A 20068-nucleotide genomic window follows, 5' to 3' on the forward strand; every position below is an offset into this window, starting at 1 on the left:
CTGCCTCTCCTTTTCCTCTGACGAGGAAGTTGCCATGAGGTCTCCTCCAGGCTGAACAGACCAAGTGTCCTCAGCTTCTTCTCATATGGCTTCTCAAGGCTCTTCTCCATCCTTGTGGCCCTCCTATGGACACTCTGGAATAGCTTAATATCTTTTTTATATTGTGGTGCCCAAAACTCCCCCCAGAACTCGAGGTGAGGCCATCTCTGAGCAGAGCAGACTGGAACAATTCCCACCCTGGCCCGACTGGCGATGCTGTGCCTGCTGACCCCCAGGACACAGTTGGCCTTTATGGTCGCCAGGGCTGATTCATATCTAACTTGCCATTGACCAGGAGCCCCAGGTCCCTTTCCACAGCACTGCTTTCAAGGCTCTTCTTCCCCAGTTTGTTGGTACATTGGGGTTGTCCCATCCCAGGTGCAGAATCCAGCACTTTCCCTTTTTAAGCCTCATACAGCTGGTGTTTGCCCAGCCATCTGATTTATTGTACTGCTCTCTAGAAGCCTTATGGGACAGGCAGAACTTGTTTCTTCCTAGTTGCAGCAGCCCAGGAGGCCAGGTGGAGATTGGAGCTGCTGCCTCAGCATTGCCTTGCTCCGTGTGTGCTCCACATCACCTTGCACACCTCAGCACCTTCCCTCCCTGAGCTTCTCTGCCCTGCCCTGCCTCACTTCACCCCACCCCACCCCACCTTACCTTACCTCACCTCACCTCACCTCACCTCATCACCAGGCTGCTCCAGCAAAGAGCTGCTGGGTGACCAGGTTGCCATCCCACCACCTCCTTCAGGTCTCTTCCCTGTATCTGTATCAAGAATAGTTTAGCCAGAAGGACCAGGGAAGTGATCATTCCCTGTACTCAGCATGGGTAAAGCCACACCTCGAGTTCTGCATGCAGTTTTGGGCCCCTCATTTTAAAAAGGGCATTGAGGTGCTGGAGCTTGTCCAGCAAAGGGCACCAAGGCTTGTGAGAGGTTTAGAACCTCCTCTGCTGAGGAGTGGCTGAAGGAGCTGGGGTTGTTCAGCCTCCAGGAGCTCAGGAGGGACCTCCTTGCTCTGTACAACTCTGTACAACACCCTGGCAGGAGGCTACAGTGAGATGGGGCCGGTCTCTTCTGCCATGTCTGCAGTGAGAGAACCAGAGGAAATGGCTTTAAGCTGAGGCAGGAGAATCAGATTAAATATTAAAACATATTTTTCCCTTTTCAGGGGGTCAGCCATCAGAACAGGTTGCCAGGGAGGAGGTGTCCCCACGCTGGAGGTACTCAAAAGCTGTCTGGACCTGGTGCTGGGTGATGTGATCTAGTGGCTTAGGGATACAGGAGAAGTGCTGGGGGGACAGTTGGACTGGATGATCTGAAAAGTCTCTTCCAACCTTGGTGATTCTATGATTCTATAGTTACCCACACATGCCTGAGCAGGTGCTACAGTTGCTCTGTGGTGCCCTTGCTGCCAGCCAGACAGCTCTCTGTCTCTGTGCAGCTCTTCCCAGCACCATCTCGATGCCAGCAAAGCTCTGCAGGGCTGGAGAGCTGTGTTAGCAGAGAACAGTCCACTGTACACACTGCCAGCCTCCTGAAATTAAATGGGAAAAGAAAAGAGGTGTTTCCTTAGAAAGTGGCTGGTAAGTCTGAAGAGGCTGTGTGCACCTTCCTGGTTGCCTGTTTTGCCACAGACATATTCATGGGACAGCAAATTCTCCTACACAATGCCAGACACCCCTGGGCCACCAGACTGAGTGCAGGGCTGCCAAAATCCAGCAGCAGAAAAAAGAGAGGTTTATCTCAAGGGTGCATGTTAAGGACAAGAGACAGCAGTCATGTATTGCAGCAGGAAAAGTTCTGTACAGATGGGAGGAACATGCTCCACAGGAGAGTGTTGTGCAAATTCCAGCCCTGGAGACCCCTCTGTTGTGACTGGATAAGTCTTGGGTGACCTGAGCCAGCACTGACACTCTGCTTTAGTGAGAGTTTGGTATCAATGTGGCCCCAAGTTATTTTGTGGTTCATTATGTGCAGGCAAAGTTAATAGCAAGATGAGAGTGATCTGCATATTATAATTGCAAGCGACTATAAGACTGATTATAAGACTGATTAGTTTATTAAGATGTTATGACAACTTCAGGAGCAAAGTTACAAAGTCATATTCTTTGGAAGTGGTAGGAAATGAACTAACATTGTTCCTCTTTTTTTTTTTTTTCCACTCTAACTAATAGTGAAAAGAGTTTGCCTTCTCATCCCAAGGTCAGACTCTGACGAGAAAAGCCTCTGTGAGCTGTGGTGGGAAACTGCTCTAAGTGGTTTAGTACCATATTTAAATTTGCATTTTATCTCTTTCTGATTGCACTGGTGGCCATGGGTCAGCCTCAGAATTTGCCTGAACTAAGAAGTGATTAGTAAGTTCAAAGACATATTTCTGATGTTAGAAATATATATATATATAAACAGAAACCAGTGTTGTAATCAATGCTTTCTCTGTTTTCCTATGTAACAAAATAAAAAAGAAGTAAAAGAGGTTTTTACCTTTCCATTTTAGTCACTTTTACCACTCATTTTTACTTCCAAAGACCTTATCAGGAGTAACTTGTTTATTTAAGTGACTTCAATATTTTTCTTTGCTAACCCTTCCTGTGCTGTGTTCAAACCACATACATTTTGGCTGTGCTGTTTTTAATGTTGTTAGAGTGATCCTTTTTGCTCCCCCAGGGTTTGTTTTTATCACATTACAGCTCTTGCTTGCATATAACCCATATGTGTACTTTGTGAGGGAAGATGCTCTGGACTTTGTGTATTTATTCCTTTTTGGTTTATTGTCATTCTACTTTGGACAGTTGCAATGCATATTTGCTATCAGCTGTGCCATCACCTCAAACTTATAAACATGGCACTGTGTGATAGCTGGTACAATCAGGTGCTGTAGGGGAGGGTGTCCATGGGATGGGCTGAAAGGGGATGGATGTGCTGTTGGAATAAAGTATGATCTGGACAGTCCTATGGGGTTTGTGTGGTAGAAACAGGGTCAGGAAGGGGTGATGAGGGAGGAAGGCAAAGAGAGGAGGAAGTGCAGCAGCAGAGTGGCTGCAGAGCTGTCCCAGGCTGCCAGCCTCCTTCAGCCATGAGCCCAGGAGCTCTGTCCTTCCTCGGGCCATGGCTGCAGTCACAAACAGTTGGGTTGTTAATGTCATCCACTGGGCAGGGGTCCAGCTGCATATTTCTTCTTCAGGATGCATCCTAAAACAAATGCATAAAAAATTTCAGTTAAACCAGAATTGAAAGTTGTAGCAATGTTTCTGCAGTGCTTTGCACTCTGATGGTGCTTGGGCAGCTCTGTGGCCCTGACAAAGCCAATTATATGCCAGGTTAAGCTGAGTATATTTGGTACTAATTTACATTATTTCTTGGTAATTTTCCCTTTTGACATGCCAGATCTTTGTGTAACAGTTGGACAGAGCTTTGGCCCTGGGTCCTTGATTTTTAGAATGGGACAAAGGTCCTGAGGAGTACAAAACTTTTGTTTGGGTGATTGACCCAGTCCTCACAAAGTGCTGACACTACTATCTTGCAGGAAGGTAGAGAAAACGGATTAGAAACATAACATAAACGTGAGTATCACAATTTATCTTCCTTTAAATTTGTATTGGTAGATATTGTAATTGGGAGATCAACAATTTACTGAAGCATTTGATAGTTTTCATTTTTAAATGAATTTTGAGTTAGCAAACAAGTAACAAATGGATTAAACTTTGCAAATTAAAATTAGAGAATTCTTTGATTGTCTCCTGTGGTTTTGCTTTGTTTGCATTATTTTATGGTAAATGTGAACAATAATAAAGGTTTTCCCAAGGAAAAAAAAGGTATAGAATATTCAATTATTCCAGTTACTTGATGGGATTTAGATTCCTTCTCTACAGTTCCCTACAGTTTCTCTACAGTGATACATTTTGTTTTAGGTATACATTTTTTTAGTGTTTTTGCAAAGGTTAGGCTCGTGTAAAGGTAACTCCATACACTGTGTGTGTATGAACTGTTTCAACAGGTTTCCAATACCAGAAATTTTGGGGAACATCTTTGAAGAAAACTTCTGTTGCAATGGCATCATCCTGTCTACAGATCTGTGCATTGCTGCTGGCTTTAGCAGGATTCACTACATCACTTGTTACTACCATGTCCAGCACTTGGAAAGTTTTGGACTCCACAACAGAGGTGGTTGCTGCAGACTGGGTTTCTGAAGGACTTTGGATGGACTGTGCAGCAACTGCTGTTGGATCAGTACAGTGCAAGAAATTTCTCTACATGCTGAGTTCAGACCGTAAGTGGACTCAGTGGTCCTGGCATTTGTTCATAAAATCCAAGGATGAGGTTTTGTTCCTTCTTTCTGTGTTAGCAGGCTGGGGGGCACAGAGTGCAGTTGTCCCAGAGGGCACTGCAGTTCTCTGTGCTTTATAGTTCTCTGTGCTTTATTTCCATTTGCCTTCTTCTCCATCACTGTCTCGCACTGAATTAAAATAACTTCCAGCTTTCAATTTTGTTTCTCAATGTCGCCCTATGTATACAAAAGAATGAGAAGGGTTAGGGCAAGATAAAATCTCTGTATACCAAAACCTGTCTCTGGTATGATGACATGCCTAAGGATTGCAGGGGTGCACATATGTGTGCTTTAGGTGGTAGCACAAATGTCACCTGTGTCCCTGCATCTTTGTGCTGGGATATCAGGGAGCAGCCAGGCACAGGAGGTCTCAGATCAGCCCAGTATGGGCTGCATGTCTAGCATGGCCAAATCCTGTAGTGGTTGAGGGCAGTTTAGAGGGCCACCATGAAACCAGTGTTTCACCGTGCAGTTCAGCTCAGTCATTGCTGTGGCTTTGCTGCCCTCTCTGGTGTGTTAACATAGAAGTATGGGTGAAATACAGTAAATTTGAGAATTTAAAAAAAAAATTTTTGGAAGAAATAGCATCTTTTCACTCAGTTCTTTGATACAAGCAGATCATAGTTCCATGAGCACTGGTGTTTGTTTGTGCTTTGGTGTGACACAGCAATTATTAGATATTCCAGAACTGATTTGATACTTTGTGTTAAACCTGTGTACCTGGGTATTTTTTCTCGAATTTCTCAGAGGTGGTGAGCTTAGACTAAAATACATCTGTGCAATGGATGCTTCTGTGTTTTCTAGGGTCAGCCATGCCAGCAGGGTAGTTTATTTGCAGCTAGAAAGAGAAGGAATGTCTCAATAGAGGCTGGAAAATATTTGTTTGGATCATTCTGGATTTTAAAAATATCTTTCTGTAAACACTGTCTGTGGTAAAGGACTAGGAAGGACTGGCATTGAAGTTCTTTTCTCAGCAGACTGAGTGTAGAAACAGTAACACTGTAGCCTTTGGAAATAGTATTTTGTTAAGCATTCTGTCTTGAACAGAACCTTGCATTTATTCTTTTACAATTTTCAGTTTGGTGCAGTCACTTTATGAGTGATGTTAATATTATTTCTTCAAGTCTTCCACGCTTTATAGATTCCTGATTGCTGTCATTGCTATTTGTTTGGACTCTTCCAGCAGTTTTATTCTGAATGTGCAGTGCTTAAACCTTAAAAATACCACCTGTCACAGAATATGAACCTTGTTTTTCTTGACACAGATGTGAACTTCCTTGGAGTCAGAGCTTCCTAACTGTAAGGCAGATCTCTGAAGGGTGAGAATTTAACTCTCAAGATGCAGCATGTTCATGGTTCTTCTGCAGGGCCCTCACTTTGGTGGCCTCATCTGCCTTCATAATGAGGAGGCCAGTTTAGGAATAAGTATCAGCATCCCATAATGAGAGTTTGTAGCCTCAAAAGGAGGCTAATCACATGCTTCCAAGGATTTTAAAGCCATTGCTCATTGCATCAGAGGCAATGTCAGCTTTTCACATCATCCTGGTACCTGTTCAGCTCCTCCCCAGGGCCTCCTCTGTGTAGGTATCAGGATGCCTTAAGTTTCTGGAAATCAGAGTGATGAGATGGGGCCAACAATGACAGCATTTGGTTCAACTGACTGGGTTAGATCAAGCCCAAAGGAAAGCTCCCAAGCTGTGGAAGGTGCTGATGTGAAGCTGTCAACACCAGCTCTTAAGCCCTGCTGATGCAGAGCCTGCTGATGCAGAGCAGTACTGGTTGTTATGCCCATTGCCTGACAAGCCACAGTTTACAACATTTACTGAAGAATGGCCTTATGGCCTTTAACACATTGGAGAGTGATTTCCTGAAGGGAACTATTAAAATGCATGGTTCTGTATAGGAAAACTCATGCACTTCAGGTCTGCAGTTTGATCTTTTCTGTTTATATGTGTGCTTTGTGACTGCCTGTTGAAATACATTTCTTAACTAGGAAGAGATTTTTTAAAATCTCTTCTTTGTTTTTTATTTCTATCCTTGGCAGCAGTATAATAGCTGTGGACACTTGATTCAAGGTCCTAACTATCTCACCTTTCAAAGTGCTGTCAGCAGAAGTGATTGCTGAGATCACCAGCATAGCACCAGGATGTGGGGAAATTAGCTGGAAACTTTTTGAAGGGCTTTTAATGAAATGCAGATACTCCAGGGTACTGGTACAGTGTGTTCATTTTACTATGCCATCATTTTTCAAGTTGCAGTGACTAAGCTGAAGGAGGGAATTCTGTAACAGTCACCTGAGATCAATTCTTACCCACACTATCTGGTTTCCTTAAAAGATTGCACAGGATCTGGTCTTGTTTACATCAGTGGCAATGATCCTCTTGACTGCCACAGGAACCAAAGGCACTGTAGTACCCTTTGGCAGCTGAACCTACCCACCTACAGCATCAGCTGAAAGTGACAGTGAATTTTGATGAAAAACAACAAATACCTGTTAGGGACAAGTTGGGGCTCTCTCAAAGGCTAATCCTTCCTGTAGTGTTTATAAATGCTGTGGAACTGTTACCATGTTGCATCATAGCAGAATTATTTTATGAAGAAACTCTGACTCCATTTCCTGGAGATAAGGGCAGGTTATCACTGCAAAAGATGGTTAACCATATTTGGATCCACGAGTATTTTAAAGTGTTACCATGAGTGGGTGATGTGAATTGAGGCTACGATTCTATCTAGCCAAGAGCAGAAGCAACTAATCTGAATTTAACATATGCTTTGCCTAGAATAGATTTTTTATTAATCCTAAGGTATTCTAACAAACAGATGCAATTTGCTGATATGATTATTTTTCTTATAGCTGTTTTTCTTCTTAATTTGATTCCTTTTGAGACAGGTCTGTCACACTAGCTCCTTCATTTCCTTATATTTCAATTCCATGACACATACATGATTGCAATTCTGATACATTGTATAATTGTACAGTGTAAGCAGGATGGTTCTTAAGACTGAATGTGTTTAGCTGTAGATCAATACACAGTAAAATATTAATGGAAACCACTCATCCATAAACTTTACCTTCCTGAAAGAAGCTGGCAGTGCAGTTGTTGTGGATTACTTATGACCATAACTCCAAAAACTGCTAAATTTTCCAGCAGAAGTGTAAAGATTCTGTTCTCAAGCTGTTTTATGTTTGAATTCTCAAGAGAATATTACAAAAAAACTTTTTGATTTGACAGCAAAAATAAGATTACAAGCAATCTTAATCTGGTGTAAAATCTAGTTGACTTCAGAAAAGAGACAGAAATAAAATATTTGCCTATACTTATAAGGTATTTTGTAGAAATACTGACTGGACTTTCTAGGCTGAGAAAAAGAATAGGCTCATTTTTCCCTTCCTATTAGAAAAAGAATTAATGTGGTCACTTTTTTTACATGCTAATATCTTTATCATGAACTGCTCCCACTTCTTATTGTCATGCCCACTAAGTCTTATCTATGGGGAAAGAGCAAAGAGCAAAGGTAGACTCATTTTGGAGCGAAACCCAGCGATAAAACAGCAAGGAGGCTTCTGAAAGGCTTCACTTGATTGTAATCTAATTATAAGGATATTTAACTGTTACTACTCACAACATGACTGCTACTTTGGAAATTGTTGGTTTTATTTTGTGCTTGGGTGGGTTAGCAGTTATTGGAGCTACTTTGCCAAATAATTACTGGAAAGTCTCCAGTCTCCATGGTTCTGTGATCACAACATCTACGTTGTTTGAAAACCTGTGGAAGAGCTGTGCAACAGACAGCACTGGAATATCCAACTGCAGGGATTTTGACTCCATGCTTGCACTGCCTGGTAGGTGACTTTTTGCAGCCTTGTTTATATTGCTTAAAAACTTATTGGCAAAAAATAGTAAGGCTTTTGTTTTAATAATCTGGGAATACTGGAAAATAACTGGCCAAGAAGGACTTTGTGGGCTGAAGTCATAAAAATCTCTCAAGCAGCAGAATGTGTCAAGGAAAGGCTGTAAACTAAGGCAAATGAAGTCGGTTGATCAAGCATTTAACAAGCATTTAAAGTGGGTTGTAATCTCTTCTCTAGCATCTCGTGGGATGTCTTAGGAGGAGACATTTTAAAACTATTTATTTATTTGGGATTATTGTATAGACCTTATTTTGCAATACTTCATAGCTAATGTGCCATAGCTGGAGTTTTTTCATGTAATAGGAAATACCGGTTTTAGCTGAGAAGTGGTAGTGGTTTTTGTGAGTTGACACTGAAAATTGTGATAATCCAAGAAATACATGATAATATGTTATACATATTATATTAGAAGTTATAGAAGGAATATATGCTCTAAATTAATATATCATTAGGCTTGTCAACTAATGCTAACTACTGCCAGTTAGTTAACTGACAGTAACTAAAGTCTACTTGGATGTGGTTTTAAGTATCAAGAAATTCATATCTGCTGGCCCCTGTCCTCTGCATCAGTCTTCATCATAATTGTGGTTGTCCTCAAATGCCCAATTAAGGGATAGTCTGTGGATAGTAAGCATGTTTATAGACAGTAAAGCTATTTTTTTATTGATCTTGAATAATTCAGTTTATAGATACTTATTTGGAATAAAAATGCCTTCCTTCTAGCTGAATCTATCCTAGGAGGTGGCTAAACTAAATAGGTAGGAGGAAGAATGTGTAATAAAGGATTAGTGGGAATGAAGTGCTAAATTCACTTTCTCCCTCAATCTGAAGCTTGTGGTTGACCAGCTCTTGCATAGCAATTCTCTGAGACTGTGTCCAGTATTTAGGGAATAAATCTTTCAGTCTTCTCTAACAATTGCTTTTAGAGTGTGTGTATGATGAGGAGCATAACCCTGTTTAAGCATTTTAGCCTCAGTAACAGCAGGATCATTCCATCAGACATTATTCTCTGCAGATCACTTATGTCAGTGTACACCAGCACTGCTGGGTTAGTAGTTGGATTTGACGATCTGAGAGATCTTTGCAATTCTGTCTGGTTCTTGTAAAAACCACTCCAAGGGCTGGTGTGGAGCTTACTGTCAGTGACTCCAGGCAGCATCTTGTCATTGATGTGTTTACATGGGGTGAGTATGTGCAGATTTGGGCCATGGGCCTGCAGGAGATCAGCATCTGGAGAAAAAAGTGGGTCTGAAAGAACCTGGTGGGGGTCAGAGAAGAGCACCACAAGTGTTAGAGCAAGAAGGCAAGCAACAGCAGGGCTCCTGAGAGCTACAGATAACCACACAGAGTCAGCAGGAAGGAGAAAAGTGGGGCCAGAAAGTGAATGACTGGGACAGGTCCTGAAGTGAATTTGTGAAGATTAGCTTTGGTCTGTTGAAGTCCTGCAGTCCTGCAGTACAGTTGAGGGGTAATGGCAGGGGGAAGGAGAAGGAAAAACTTGCAAAACTGAAGATAAAACATTTTTAGAAAGGAAAGCTGAAAAAGAGAAGTCAGAAAGACTCTGGATGGCAGTAACAGTTGAAAGGACAGCTGGGCAAAGCAGGAAAGAGGAAGAAAATGGGTTTGGCAACAAGGGCCCAGCAGCCAGTGGGACCTCTGAGAAACATCCACAGTGCTTGCAGATATGAACCAAGGCAGATTAAAAATTACCATGATCAGTTTAGGTGTGTTTCAAATTCCTGTTTAGAAACTGAACTGAAACTGCTGCCAGGATGCCAGGGACTGGAGGGAGGGCAAAAAGAAAAAACAGAAGTGTCTTTGTTACCTCTCATCACGTCAATGAAGATTGTCCTTGAAAGTTTCCTTATTGGCAAATGAGCTATGGAATAGTTCTGACTTTTGCTTTATGTTTGGGGAAAGTCAGACTTGGTTCTTTTAAACCAATTTAATACTTTTGAGTTCACTATGCCATTAGTCTAAATGACAAGTATTTGAAGTGAGGAGCTTTTTAAATGCAATATTGAACAAAACTGAAACCATGATTGCCTAGTCCATATAACTAGCACTGTCTGTCTAGTCACAATTAAGTCAAACATTTGATATAATTAGTTGCCAAAGCTTTGTAAATTCCTTTTTTTTTCCTCTTTCCCCTCTTTTTAAAGTTCCATAGGTGTTTTTTCCAATGACAGGATTTGTGGATAATTTCTTACAATTGGTGTGGACTAATAAAATGCACTGACTTTGTATCTTGTTAAATAAGCTAAGTTTAAAATAAAAATTGGAGTTTTCTGAATTGTGCACCTCAGTTAAGGCTGTTGAGGTTATGGTATTGTGGTACGGTTGTATGAAATCGCTTTCCCATTGGATTGCAAGCAAAGCTATGTTTGTGTGTCCTGGAAAGAAATGGGGAGTCCCATCTAACACTGCAGGAGTCCCCAGGAGCTGAAATGTGAGTTGTTGAACCCTGCAGGGTGATTGGCATGGTGAAAGATTCCAAACCTGAAAGCAGCATTGTTGAGTACTTACCTTAACAGAATCTTCTGCAGGCAAAAACCTTGAACTGTTAGTGGTATTTTGAGAGGTCTTTCCACTTTTACTACTGTTTTCATTTTTTTCCACGAAAGTTTTAAAATTAGTGCTTAACCAAGCATTAACTGCTCAAATGATTTTAGCCTTTAATTCTGTATATTTATCTCATGGGTGCTTATTGCTACCTTTGGTAACTCTTAAGCTGGTAGGACCAAAACTCTTAGGCCACAACAGGCTGAGTTGGAGTGTGAGCATCACTTTGCCTTCTGTGTCTCTGTCTGATTTTTGTTGTCTGGAGACAGGCAGAATTAGCCCAGCAGGTTATTGTGGCAGATGTGGAGGTGGTCGGGGAGCAAGAGCTTGAGTGCTGGCATCAATGATGTGAGTGTCCAGGTCTGACCCTTCTGACATATGATTAAAACTGTAGAGTCATAAAATCATTTAGGTTGGAAGAGAACTTAATCAAGTTAACAAAGTTAGCAGTTGTGACCCTGCCAGGTTGTGATGTTTGACATGTTTATCTCACAACAAAGGTGCCAAAATGCTACTTGACCTGGAGCCTGCCAAATGCAGGCTGCCATTTTAAAGGAACCCAAAGTTCCCATGTGACCTTCTTTCTTAGGCTTAGATTAATAATCTAGTCCTGGTTTTTGTGCAATACCTACATGCGAAGACCAGGAGCTTAAAGGATGCAGAATTCCAGCATACCAGATTCCCTAATGTGGCCACAGCAGCTGTACTCTCTACACAGGAGAGTGCCTTAAGGAGGAGTGCTGCAGCTCTGACACACTCACCCCTGTTTGTCACACTGAGTTTGAAGGGCACTGCTAACTTGAGCACCATTCTTTCCCATCTCTCCCTGGAAGCAGCAAAGCTGGCACCTTTCTCCAGTTCCTCAGTAGTGCCAGAGCCTTGCACACCTTGACTATCACCTGGATTTCAGACGTGTCCTGTGCACTCAGCTGAACACGTGTCAGGAATTCAGAAGCACTTGTGAGTAGGAGACTTCTTCTGCTCCTGCAGATGACCATGTAAACCACTAGGCATTTTCACAGGAATGTAAGGGATGAGTGGCTTGCTGTAGTTCTTCAAGATTTACTAAAGACACAAGAAGATTTACTGAACTTATAAAGTGTAGGCATAGTTCAACTCCCAAATCTGTTTGATTTGAAGGCTAAACACACCTGGGTTTGGAGGCTTCTCTGAGCCATGTGACAAAGTTGGACAAGATTCACTCATTACTGCACCTGTTACTTTTGTCACTTCCTCTAATCACTGTTATTTCTTTCAGCGCAAGATTAATGTAATTTCTGTATAGATCCTGATTTGTTTTCTCTTCTTCTGTCTCAGCTCACATTCAGGCATGCCGTGCCCTGATGATTACTTCCATCCTTTTGGGATTTGTAGCTGCAGTTCTCTCACTGCTTGGTATGAAGTGCACAAACATTGGGTTGAGTGATGAAGATGGAAAAATGAAGTTTACTGTCACAGGAGGATTTCTTTTTATTTTAGGAGGTAATATTGAAACTGAAATGAGAGCACTTATTGATATTTTGTATGGCTTTCACAGCCAGACTAAATGAAATAAACATCCTTGGTTTAAATCTGTTACAGCCATTAAAAGAATCATTCACCTGTGTGCTTTTTAAACTTTTTCTGGTAGGTCTCTGCTCCATGGTGGCTGTTTCTTGGTATGCTGCAATGGTTACTGCTCAGTTTTTTAACCCACTCTACGCTGGAACCAAGTAAGTAACTCCATCGTGTGTTGGACAGCTGCACTAACCTCAGCTGGTCCAGAGTTTCAGAACCTGGATGGATCCCATCATCCAGTCCTACAGGAGGGAAAAATTGTATTCAGGGAATCTTTTCACCTCAGAGATGTTGGTGGCAAGGGAGGAGAGTTCCTTTCATGAAGAGTTAGTGAATGTGAGAGGAATACCAACACCACATCTGAGGGGGTATTGTACTATTTGCATTTTCTTGAGAGACTCAGTTAAGTGTGTATCTCAATGTTATGAAGAATAAAAGGTAAAAATTCTTAATCTGCTTTGGCATTTAGACCAAAAGAGGTGCAGAACTCAAGTTCTGACTAGAATAAAGTACCTCAGATGCACGTGCAAGGGAAAATTGCCTGCAAAGCAGCTCGAGCTTTGTGCTAGTGATGTGCAGAGAAATCTGCTGCCTGTCTTGTGTATGTCTATATATTAACAGCTCAACTTTTGTTTGCCTTATGAGTTAAAACAAGGGAAAATCTGTGGGATTATCAGCTAGTGCAGTTGCATACAAACAAGTTTTGAGGTATAAAAGCCCTTGCTCTTTGTCTGATATAAAAGTAACAGTTGTCAAAACCAAATGGCAGCTTATGGCACCTTATCTAGGTGTCCTGTTTAGGAATGAGGAACTAGAGGTGACTGTGCCTCTCCTTCAGAGAGGGGGAAAAGGAGAGGGAAACACTGTCTGTGGAATATGAGACATCTATAATATACTTCTACCAAGTATATAAATCATAGATCAGTAAACTATAAATTGTTAGTTGCTAGGCTCATATTTGAAGTGTTTGGTAAAGTTCCCACCCAGGAATCAGTTAGGGAAGTCAGAGGTGAAGTGCTTTGTGATAAATCAAAGTACTTTAAGCAGTTGCTTTTGTTGTCAGTTTTCCCTGTGTTTTCAATGAAGTGCTTAGAAATAAATTGTATTTGTGCAGTAACTTTTTGTTGCTTTATATCCCCTTGAGAGAACTATATGAAGGGTAATAAATGCATTAGAGAGCTGAAACAAGTGTTGATAAGGAATTTCGGTTAGTCGGATGGTTGGTGTGTTTGATAGTTACCTGCTATAGCTTTGGGCCTTCATCATCAATGCCTGTTAATCAGTTACCAGATGGTTTGCATTCAGTAGCTAAAGAAGTTGTTTTTTTTTTTTTTTAATATCTCAGCTTCATGTTTAAGCTATTGATTTCCCTGAGCAGTTCTTGATTAAGTAAGTTTGATCATTGGTAAAGCTACACATGCAGCCTGTCACTTACATGCCAGTATTGATCTTCACTCTTAACAGACTGGCAAATCTGGTTTTTCAGATTGCATTTTTTTGGTCTGACTTCAGCAAATTAGTGAAGCTGACCTCTGCTAATTCTTAGAGGAGTTTCTCCTACAGCTCTGAAGGCAAACTAAGTTCTTCTGCAGATGTCTCCTATATACTTTGCTCTGGAATGACATCTACAGCATTCTTGTCTGTAGGTGACTGGTGAGCAGAAATGATTGCAGGCACTGGGCAATGTGCAATTTGTACTTCTGGGTTTGTTTGATAATGGCTCTCTGCCTGTTCCATGTTTGGAAGTACCTAAACCAGTGGAGACCTTGTGGCTCCCACGTGTGATGAGGCAGAGAGAGCTGTGAACCTGTGTAAACCTCTGAATCCCTCCTGTTAGCAATGAACTCCAGAGTCAGGGCCTCTGACACTTTTAAATAATTGTGTTTCCAAGTGGAAAGAAACCACAAATCTCTGGTTCCATGGTACCTTCAATGCAGTCCAGGACACTTATTTTGCCCTTATATTTGGTATCTCAGACCAGAGATGTATAGGTGGATTGTGGATACAGTTTTTGTCTGATCATGAAAATTTGTTTTCCTCTTCTTATGAAACTCCTGCCAGACTTTTCCAGACTCAGTTGTGTCTAGTCTTTGGAACAAATTCATTATCAATTAATTTCTTGGACTGGACTGGGGGTTTCCTGAAAGGTATAGTTTTGTCCTGTAAAATAGGGAACTATTATTTTTCAGCCTGGGACATTCATAAATGCCTTTCAGCCATACAACCACAGAGGGTGCTGAATATCCTTTAGGGTGTCTGAGTTTGAAAATGAGCCCTATTCAACCAGCTACTTGTAAGTGACCTAGTGTTCTGTCCATAAAAAAATTATATCTGTGGTCAGCCTTTTCTCAGCATATAGACAGTAAGATCTGAATCATTCAGTTGCACAAAATCCTTTCAGTGAAACAGCCAATAAAAGGGCAAAATAAGTGTTGTTGTGGATTGCACAGAAGGTACGTCATTATTATTTATTATTATCAACAATTTGTTAAATATTGTTAAATTATTTATTACTACTTATCTTCATGTTGCTTTATGTTGCTACTAACAGTACTCTCTGTACTGTTAGTAATTTGGCAGAACAGCTCTATACAAATAAGAGTTTTACTGAGCAGACCCAAAGCCAGATCTGTTCTCTGTTGACTGTTGAAGTGCCTTACAGTCAGCTGATTTCTATGCAAATTAGAAGTTGTTTACATGGCTTTGTGATCCTGTTATAAGTTGTTTCCATAAATTCTTTCATGTTTCAGGTATGAACTAGGAGAAGCTCTCTACTTAGGCTGGGCTGGATCTATCCTTTATATACTTGGTGGGATCTTACTGACCTGTTCCTGCAGAGGGAAGGAAAAACAGAATTACAGGTAATCTTGGATTTGCCACTTGAAGTAATAGCTGCCAATCACACACCACTTTCTACCTGTGCACTATCCTGTCTCTCTCTCACCCCCTGGTATAAATATGTGTAACTTACAAACAGTGCTGTGGCATGTCACAGACTGCTGATGGCAGGAGATGCTGTACCAAACACTTGTATCTCCTGGACAGGGTGCTTTATGCATCACCATCAGCAATCACCTTTAACTTGTATTTGGTAATTCTGGGCACTGCTGATGGTGAAAATGTGCAGTGAAAGAGCAAACTGTCACCAAAAGAAAAGTATATAAAACCCCATCATGTGTTATGATCCAGTTTTTGTGCAGTACTCACTGTGAGTAAAATATTCAAACACTGTTCAATTTGCAGAAACTGTAAAGGGATTTCCTAAAGTACATGGAATTAATCGCTAGAAACATGTTTTTTTTTTTCTTGTTCTTTATGGAAATATCTTGTTGCACATCAAATCAGGAAAGGTGAGATTTCTGGACTCAATATTCAACCTTTCCTCCTTTCTTGTTTCAGCCTTAAATTTTGACACATACAGAAGCCTCTTTTTGAAGGAGAGGGATGAAACAGGCAGAAACAGCAGAGGTCCTTGTCTACCAGAGCTCAAATAGCTTGGAGGTTGTATTAGCTGAGCTTGAGAGGGTTATAATATGGAAAGAAGAAGCATATTCACTGTTGGTCTATTTAATCTTAGGAAAATTATATAAAAATGTAGTGAGTGTTCCTCTGGTACTTCATTGCCTAATCTGAAACCATTTCAATTTTATGGTAATATTTCATCACTGACATTGGACTTTAGATCTTGCTCACCTTACTTTGATACAAAGTACCAAATGCCCTGAAATGTTCTGAAAATCAGGTAAAACTGATCTATGAAATAGAAGTTCATCATGATGAATGACAGTTGAAGGGGTTGGGTGAAGATACTTCTGTTTTCTTTCTTTGTCATCTTATGCCTGTATTTAAACCTGCAGCTTGTACAAAGGTGCTGAGGGCTTCTGCTTTAGGGCCTTGACTGAAATGCCAGGAGGAAGAGCACATGGGAGTCAGGAATCCAGAGTGTGGCTGAGGTGATGAGAGATGCTGTGCAGCCCACCAGGGATGCCATCTATTCCCCCTTAGCTACCAGAACAATGAGAACAGGAGGCCTCTAATTTCTGCCCCATAGTGAAGAACCTGCTATTGGTGGGTTGGATACAAAGCTGAGTAACTTCTAAGTATCTGAAACCATGGGAATGTGTCTAATACCTATTATTTTGTGTCTTTTTCTCTTGATTTACAGTCCCAAGAAGTATGCATATTCAGCAGCCCAGGCAGCTCCTCAGCCACACATGTACCCCAGGAGCTCTGAGACAGTCATAAGCAACAAGGAGTATGTCTGAGCTTCCATCCTGCATCACCTGTAGTGTTAGTGGCTTATGAACTCCAATAAGGAAGTGAACCACTTCTTTATTCTGGTTCCAAGTTGCAATCCTATGCCCTAATTTGGAGCAGTACCAGGAGGAGGTATGGCTTTCAATGTAAATAGCAATGGTTTTCAGATGTAAATAGCTTTCTACAGAAGATGCTGTGACGTGGAATCCTGTGGCATGAAGGTTTTCTGCATGCTGAGAAGCCTGGTAAAATTTAACCAGAGTGCAGTATATGCTGACACTCAAGAGCATTCCTATTTCAGCTGACTCAAACATGTGGAACTGATAGCTGTATCTGACTGCAAGTTCATATGCCTCACAGCTAGAAATGTCTTTTGTTTTCATTAATGTTTAGCTTCCTTCTTTTGTTTAGCAGCTTAAGCTTTTGACAAGAAATAAACTTTGTTCCACAGACAAACAGATTTTTTTGACAAGTGGAATTCTCTAATAAGGATCTTATGTTATACTGAAATTCTTATTATATATGATAGTCAAGGTTTATAAAAGCTACAAAAATGTTTCTAGCAAACCTGCTAGAATCACCTTCAAATCTGCAGATGTGCAACAAATTTCTTGTTGGCTGTAATGCAGATACAGAAGATAAACAATACAGAATGAACAAAACACAGATGGGAGCGGAGAAAGCATCTGGTGCAAAACTGCCTTGTGGTAACTAAGAAAATGATAGCCTGAATTTTTATTTTTATTTCTATGGTTTCAGCTTTTAAAACAACACTACTTTAACTTTGAGCAGTGTTTAACTTTGGAACTTGTACTGCATCTGAATTGTCTAATTCATGTAATTCCCTGGTGGTTTGATTTTCTGTCATTGTTCCATCAATTAGAATTTCTGCCTTAAACAACTCCACTGCTGGAGCATATGTTTACCTTGTGTGAGCACTTAGGCAGATGGCAGTGAGCTAACTTTACTTTGTATTTATGCTTTCAGCAAGGTGGAATGGAATTTCACTCTGAGGTTCTCAGGTTCCATAACTTGTCCCTTTTAAATTGCAATGTGTTCATGCAGTTTGACAAAACTCTGTTTTGAATGGCTAATGAAAAACATGTAGCAGTCTGATCTGGAATTTTCATGCCCAATAGATAATTTCAGAGGGCAACCTGTAAGCAGTCTCAGCAGAAATGATTTGGCCATGCTGCTTGCATGCAGGAACAGCTGACTTGTAAGCTGACACATTAAGGCATGAACTGGGCCCTGTTAGACTAAATAAAGCTAAAAGGAGTGGTGGTTGCTTCTAGATTGCCAGTGTCATCTTCTTCCCTCCACTATCATCTGCAGTTTTTCAAATAATTTCTTTGGTGTTTTAGAGAATAATTTCAAAAGCTGAAAAGGCACTTAGCCTGCATAACTCCTTACCATCACCTGCATGTTCTGTCCTCTGGATTTTTAGGTAATTTGTGAAGGTACTTGGGTCTAGTTGAACATAAGGAAAATCACAGAGATAAAGCATAAACCACTGTCAGTTTTCCACCAAAGGTTGTGTCAGCTCGTTAAGATGAATTATGATCCAGTAGGTGAGAGAGAAATTCAGAACTTCCTTGGTCTGATGTAATGTCTTCTAATGGCATCACTGGGGAGTTTAATTAAAAACAGGAATAAAATCCCTGTGTGGTAACTCCTTCCCTTGTTCAGTACATTGTTACCACTCTCAGTGTCATTCAGGAGAAAATAACTGCTGAAGATTCCAACCTTTCTCTGTTTGTTTACAGTCCTTCCAACCATTTTCTGTTTCTGCAGTTATTCCCTGCTTATCTGCCCTCTTTCCATGTGTTACCAACAGAAATGCTCTGAATGAATTTAATGAACATCAACTCAGTTATGGGGGTAAAGTGTTTTATGTACAGGTGATTTAGGAAGTGATTTTTTTTTTCCTTTGTTTTTAAGTCTGTAGCAAGTCACTTCACTTTCTTTACAGTATCTTCACGCATTGCTATTTTTAAGTCTTTGCTCAGTGGAGCAGAGTGCTTTGATATCTGCAAATCTTCTTCATATCTCTGCAGCTGAGACCAAAATCCTGCATTCGGCTCTGCTACGGGTCTGGCAGTTTTCACAGCCTAGAGAACAGGAGAGACACAGTAGAAGCAAGGTATCCTGCATTTGTGGGAGTCATGCAAATGAATTTTGAACTTAAAAATTTAGAGGAGATTTACTTCGGTTTTGATTACATTTAGCTACAGAGTAACAAACAGCTATTTTGGTGAGCTGACTTCACTCTGTGCTTGCTAGGAACTGGCAGGTGGGCCTGGTTACAGAATGGATTCATGGGCCAGACACCAGACAGAGCTGGTGATTTGCTGGAAATGGGGAAGTCTCTTACCAAGAGCACTGACAGTGCTCATGTTTAGGATGATAGTGTGAAATTTGGTCACTCTCTGCATGCCTCAGTCTAAATTAAGCAAATTGTCTGTCTAAAGTGATACACCTGACAAATGGGTGAAGACAAAAAGCACAGAGTAATTTGTATTGGATAGGCTTCCTAGGAAAGCTGACACGTGGAAAGCTTATAGCCATATAGCTGTGGCTGATAGCTGAGCAGGTCCCTGGGCACTCTGCAGGCCTGACTGGATGTTCCTTGCTGTGTGGAGCTGGCACACAGCAGCAAACCCTGCACAGCAATTCTTGCACCCACTCACTTTGTCTCTGTCTTCACTTACGGTGACTGTGCAAATGATACAGAAAATGTTCACTAAGCAACCAGCTTGGTATGTTTGCTACCTGTGCTTAAAGCCTATTTGCATTTATGTTCATCCTAGAAACCTCACACTGAAAACTTATTCGACCAAGCTGGCATGAAAAAACTTACAGGGACCGTTTATTGAAATGTTGAATCTCTGTATAACTGGTGATGGGCAGGAGGAAGCACCAAAATAATTCTACAAGAAATCATCACTACTTATAGAAAGCATTGCATTTCTTCCCCCAAAGAGCTGTAAATACGAATCTGGACGTGAGCACATTACCTCAAACGCGTCCTTGAGCGGGAGCTGCCGGTGTCTCATCAGATAAGCCGTGCAGATGGCAGCGGAGCGGCTGCGGCCGTTCTTGCAGTACACCAGGCACTTCCCCCCGGCCCGCACGGCCTCCTCGATGGCGGCGCCGCAGGGCTCGAAGTACCGGGACAGGTCCTCGGCCGGGTCGTCGAACACGGGCACGCGGATGCCGCGGACGCTCCGCACCGAGGGGAACGGCTGCTGCCGGGTGACATTCACGCAGAAGGTGACCCCCTCCCGCGCCAGCAGCTCCTCATCGCACGCTGCCCTGGCCGTGCCCAGGAGCAGCGAGGCCGTGACCGGGCAGAGCTGGAGCATCGGCGGGCACGGGGCACGCACCGGCCCCGGTGGCGGTGCGGGAATCCCGG

The 20068-nt window shown here is 41.7% G+C and overlaps 2 protein-coding genes across 4 annotated transcripts; one reads left to right on the forward strand and one right to left on the reverse strand.

Annotated features, from left to right (window-relative positions):
• Positions 1-3454: 3454 nt before the first annotated feature.
• LOC103815539 (claudin-15-like) lies at positions 3455-17113 on the forward strand. Of its 3 annotated transcripts, XM_018913239.3 has the most exons (7): positions 3455-3600; positions 4035-4307; positions 8047-8208; positions 12157-12321; positions 12470-12551; positions 15147-15257; positions 16562-17113. In XM_018913239.3, exons 2-7 carry the CDS (start codon positions 4088-4090, stop codon positions 16659-16661), a joined length of 840 nt encoding a protein of 279 aa, XP_018768784.3. In that variant the 5' UTR covers positions 3455-3600; positions 4035-4087; the 3' UTR covers positions 16662-17113. The 3 variants fall into 3 exon arrangements, with proteins under 3 accessions (XP_018768784.3, XP_009087607.3, XP_030082864.2); XM_009089359.4 differs by lacking the exon at positions 8047-8208; XM_030227004.2 differs by lacking the exons at positions 3455-3600; positions 4035-4307 and having other exon boundaries at positions 7839-8208.
• Positions 17114-17210: 97 nt separating this feature from the next.
• Positions 17211-20068, reverse strand: DUSP28 (dual specificity phosphatase 28). Its single transcript, XM_009089519.4, has 2 exons — positions 19671-20068; positions 17211-18764 (listed from the first exon to the last, which is right to left on the reverse strand). The coding sequence occupies exons 1-2, from the start codon at positions 20016-20018 to the stop codon at positions 18606-18608; spliced, it is 507 nt and encodes a 168-aa protein (XP_009087767.2). The 5' UTR covers positions 20019-20068; the 3' UTR covers positions 17211-18605.

Source organism: Serinus canaria, chromosome 9 (assembly GCF_022539315.1).
Source record: "Serinus canaria isolate serCan28SL12 chromosome 9, serCan2020, whole genome shotgun sequence".
Classification (NCBI taxonomy): domain Eukaryota; kingdom Metazoa; phylum Chordata; class Aves; order Passeriformes; family Fringillidae; genus Serinus; species Serinus canaria.

What these genes read in the sequence shown, in the direction of transcription:
- DUSP28 (XM_009089519.4), bottom strand. Translation starts at nt 20,018, where the DNA reads ATGCTCCAGCTCTGCCCGGTCACGGCCTCGCTGCTCCTGGGCACGGCC. An exon ending in CGCTCAAGGACGCGTTTGAG is followed by an intron (nt 18,765 to 19,670) that starts GTAATGTGCTCA and finishes CCTGTTCTCTAG; the next exon opens with GCTGTGAAAACTGCCAGACC.
- LOC103815539 (XM_018913239.3), top strand. Translation starts at nt 4,088, where the DNA reads ATGGCATCATCCTGTCTACAGATCTGTGCATTGCTGCTGGCTTTAGCA. An exon ending in CTACATGCTGAGTTCAGACC is followed by an intron (nt 4,308 to 8,046) that starts GTAAGTGGACTC and finishes GTGGGTTAGCAG; the next exon opens with TTATTGGAGCTACTTTGCCA. An exon ending in CCACTCTACGCTGGAACCAA is followed by an intron (nt 12,552 to 15,146) that starts GTAAGTAACTCC and finishes TTCATGTTTCAG; the next exon opens with GTATGAACTAGGAGAAGCTC.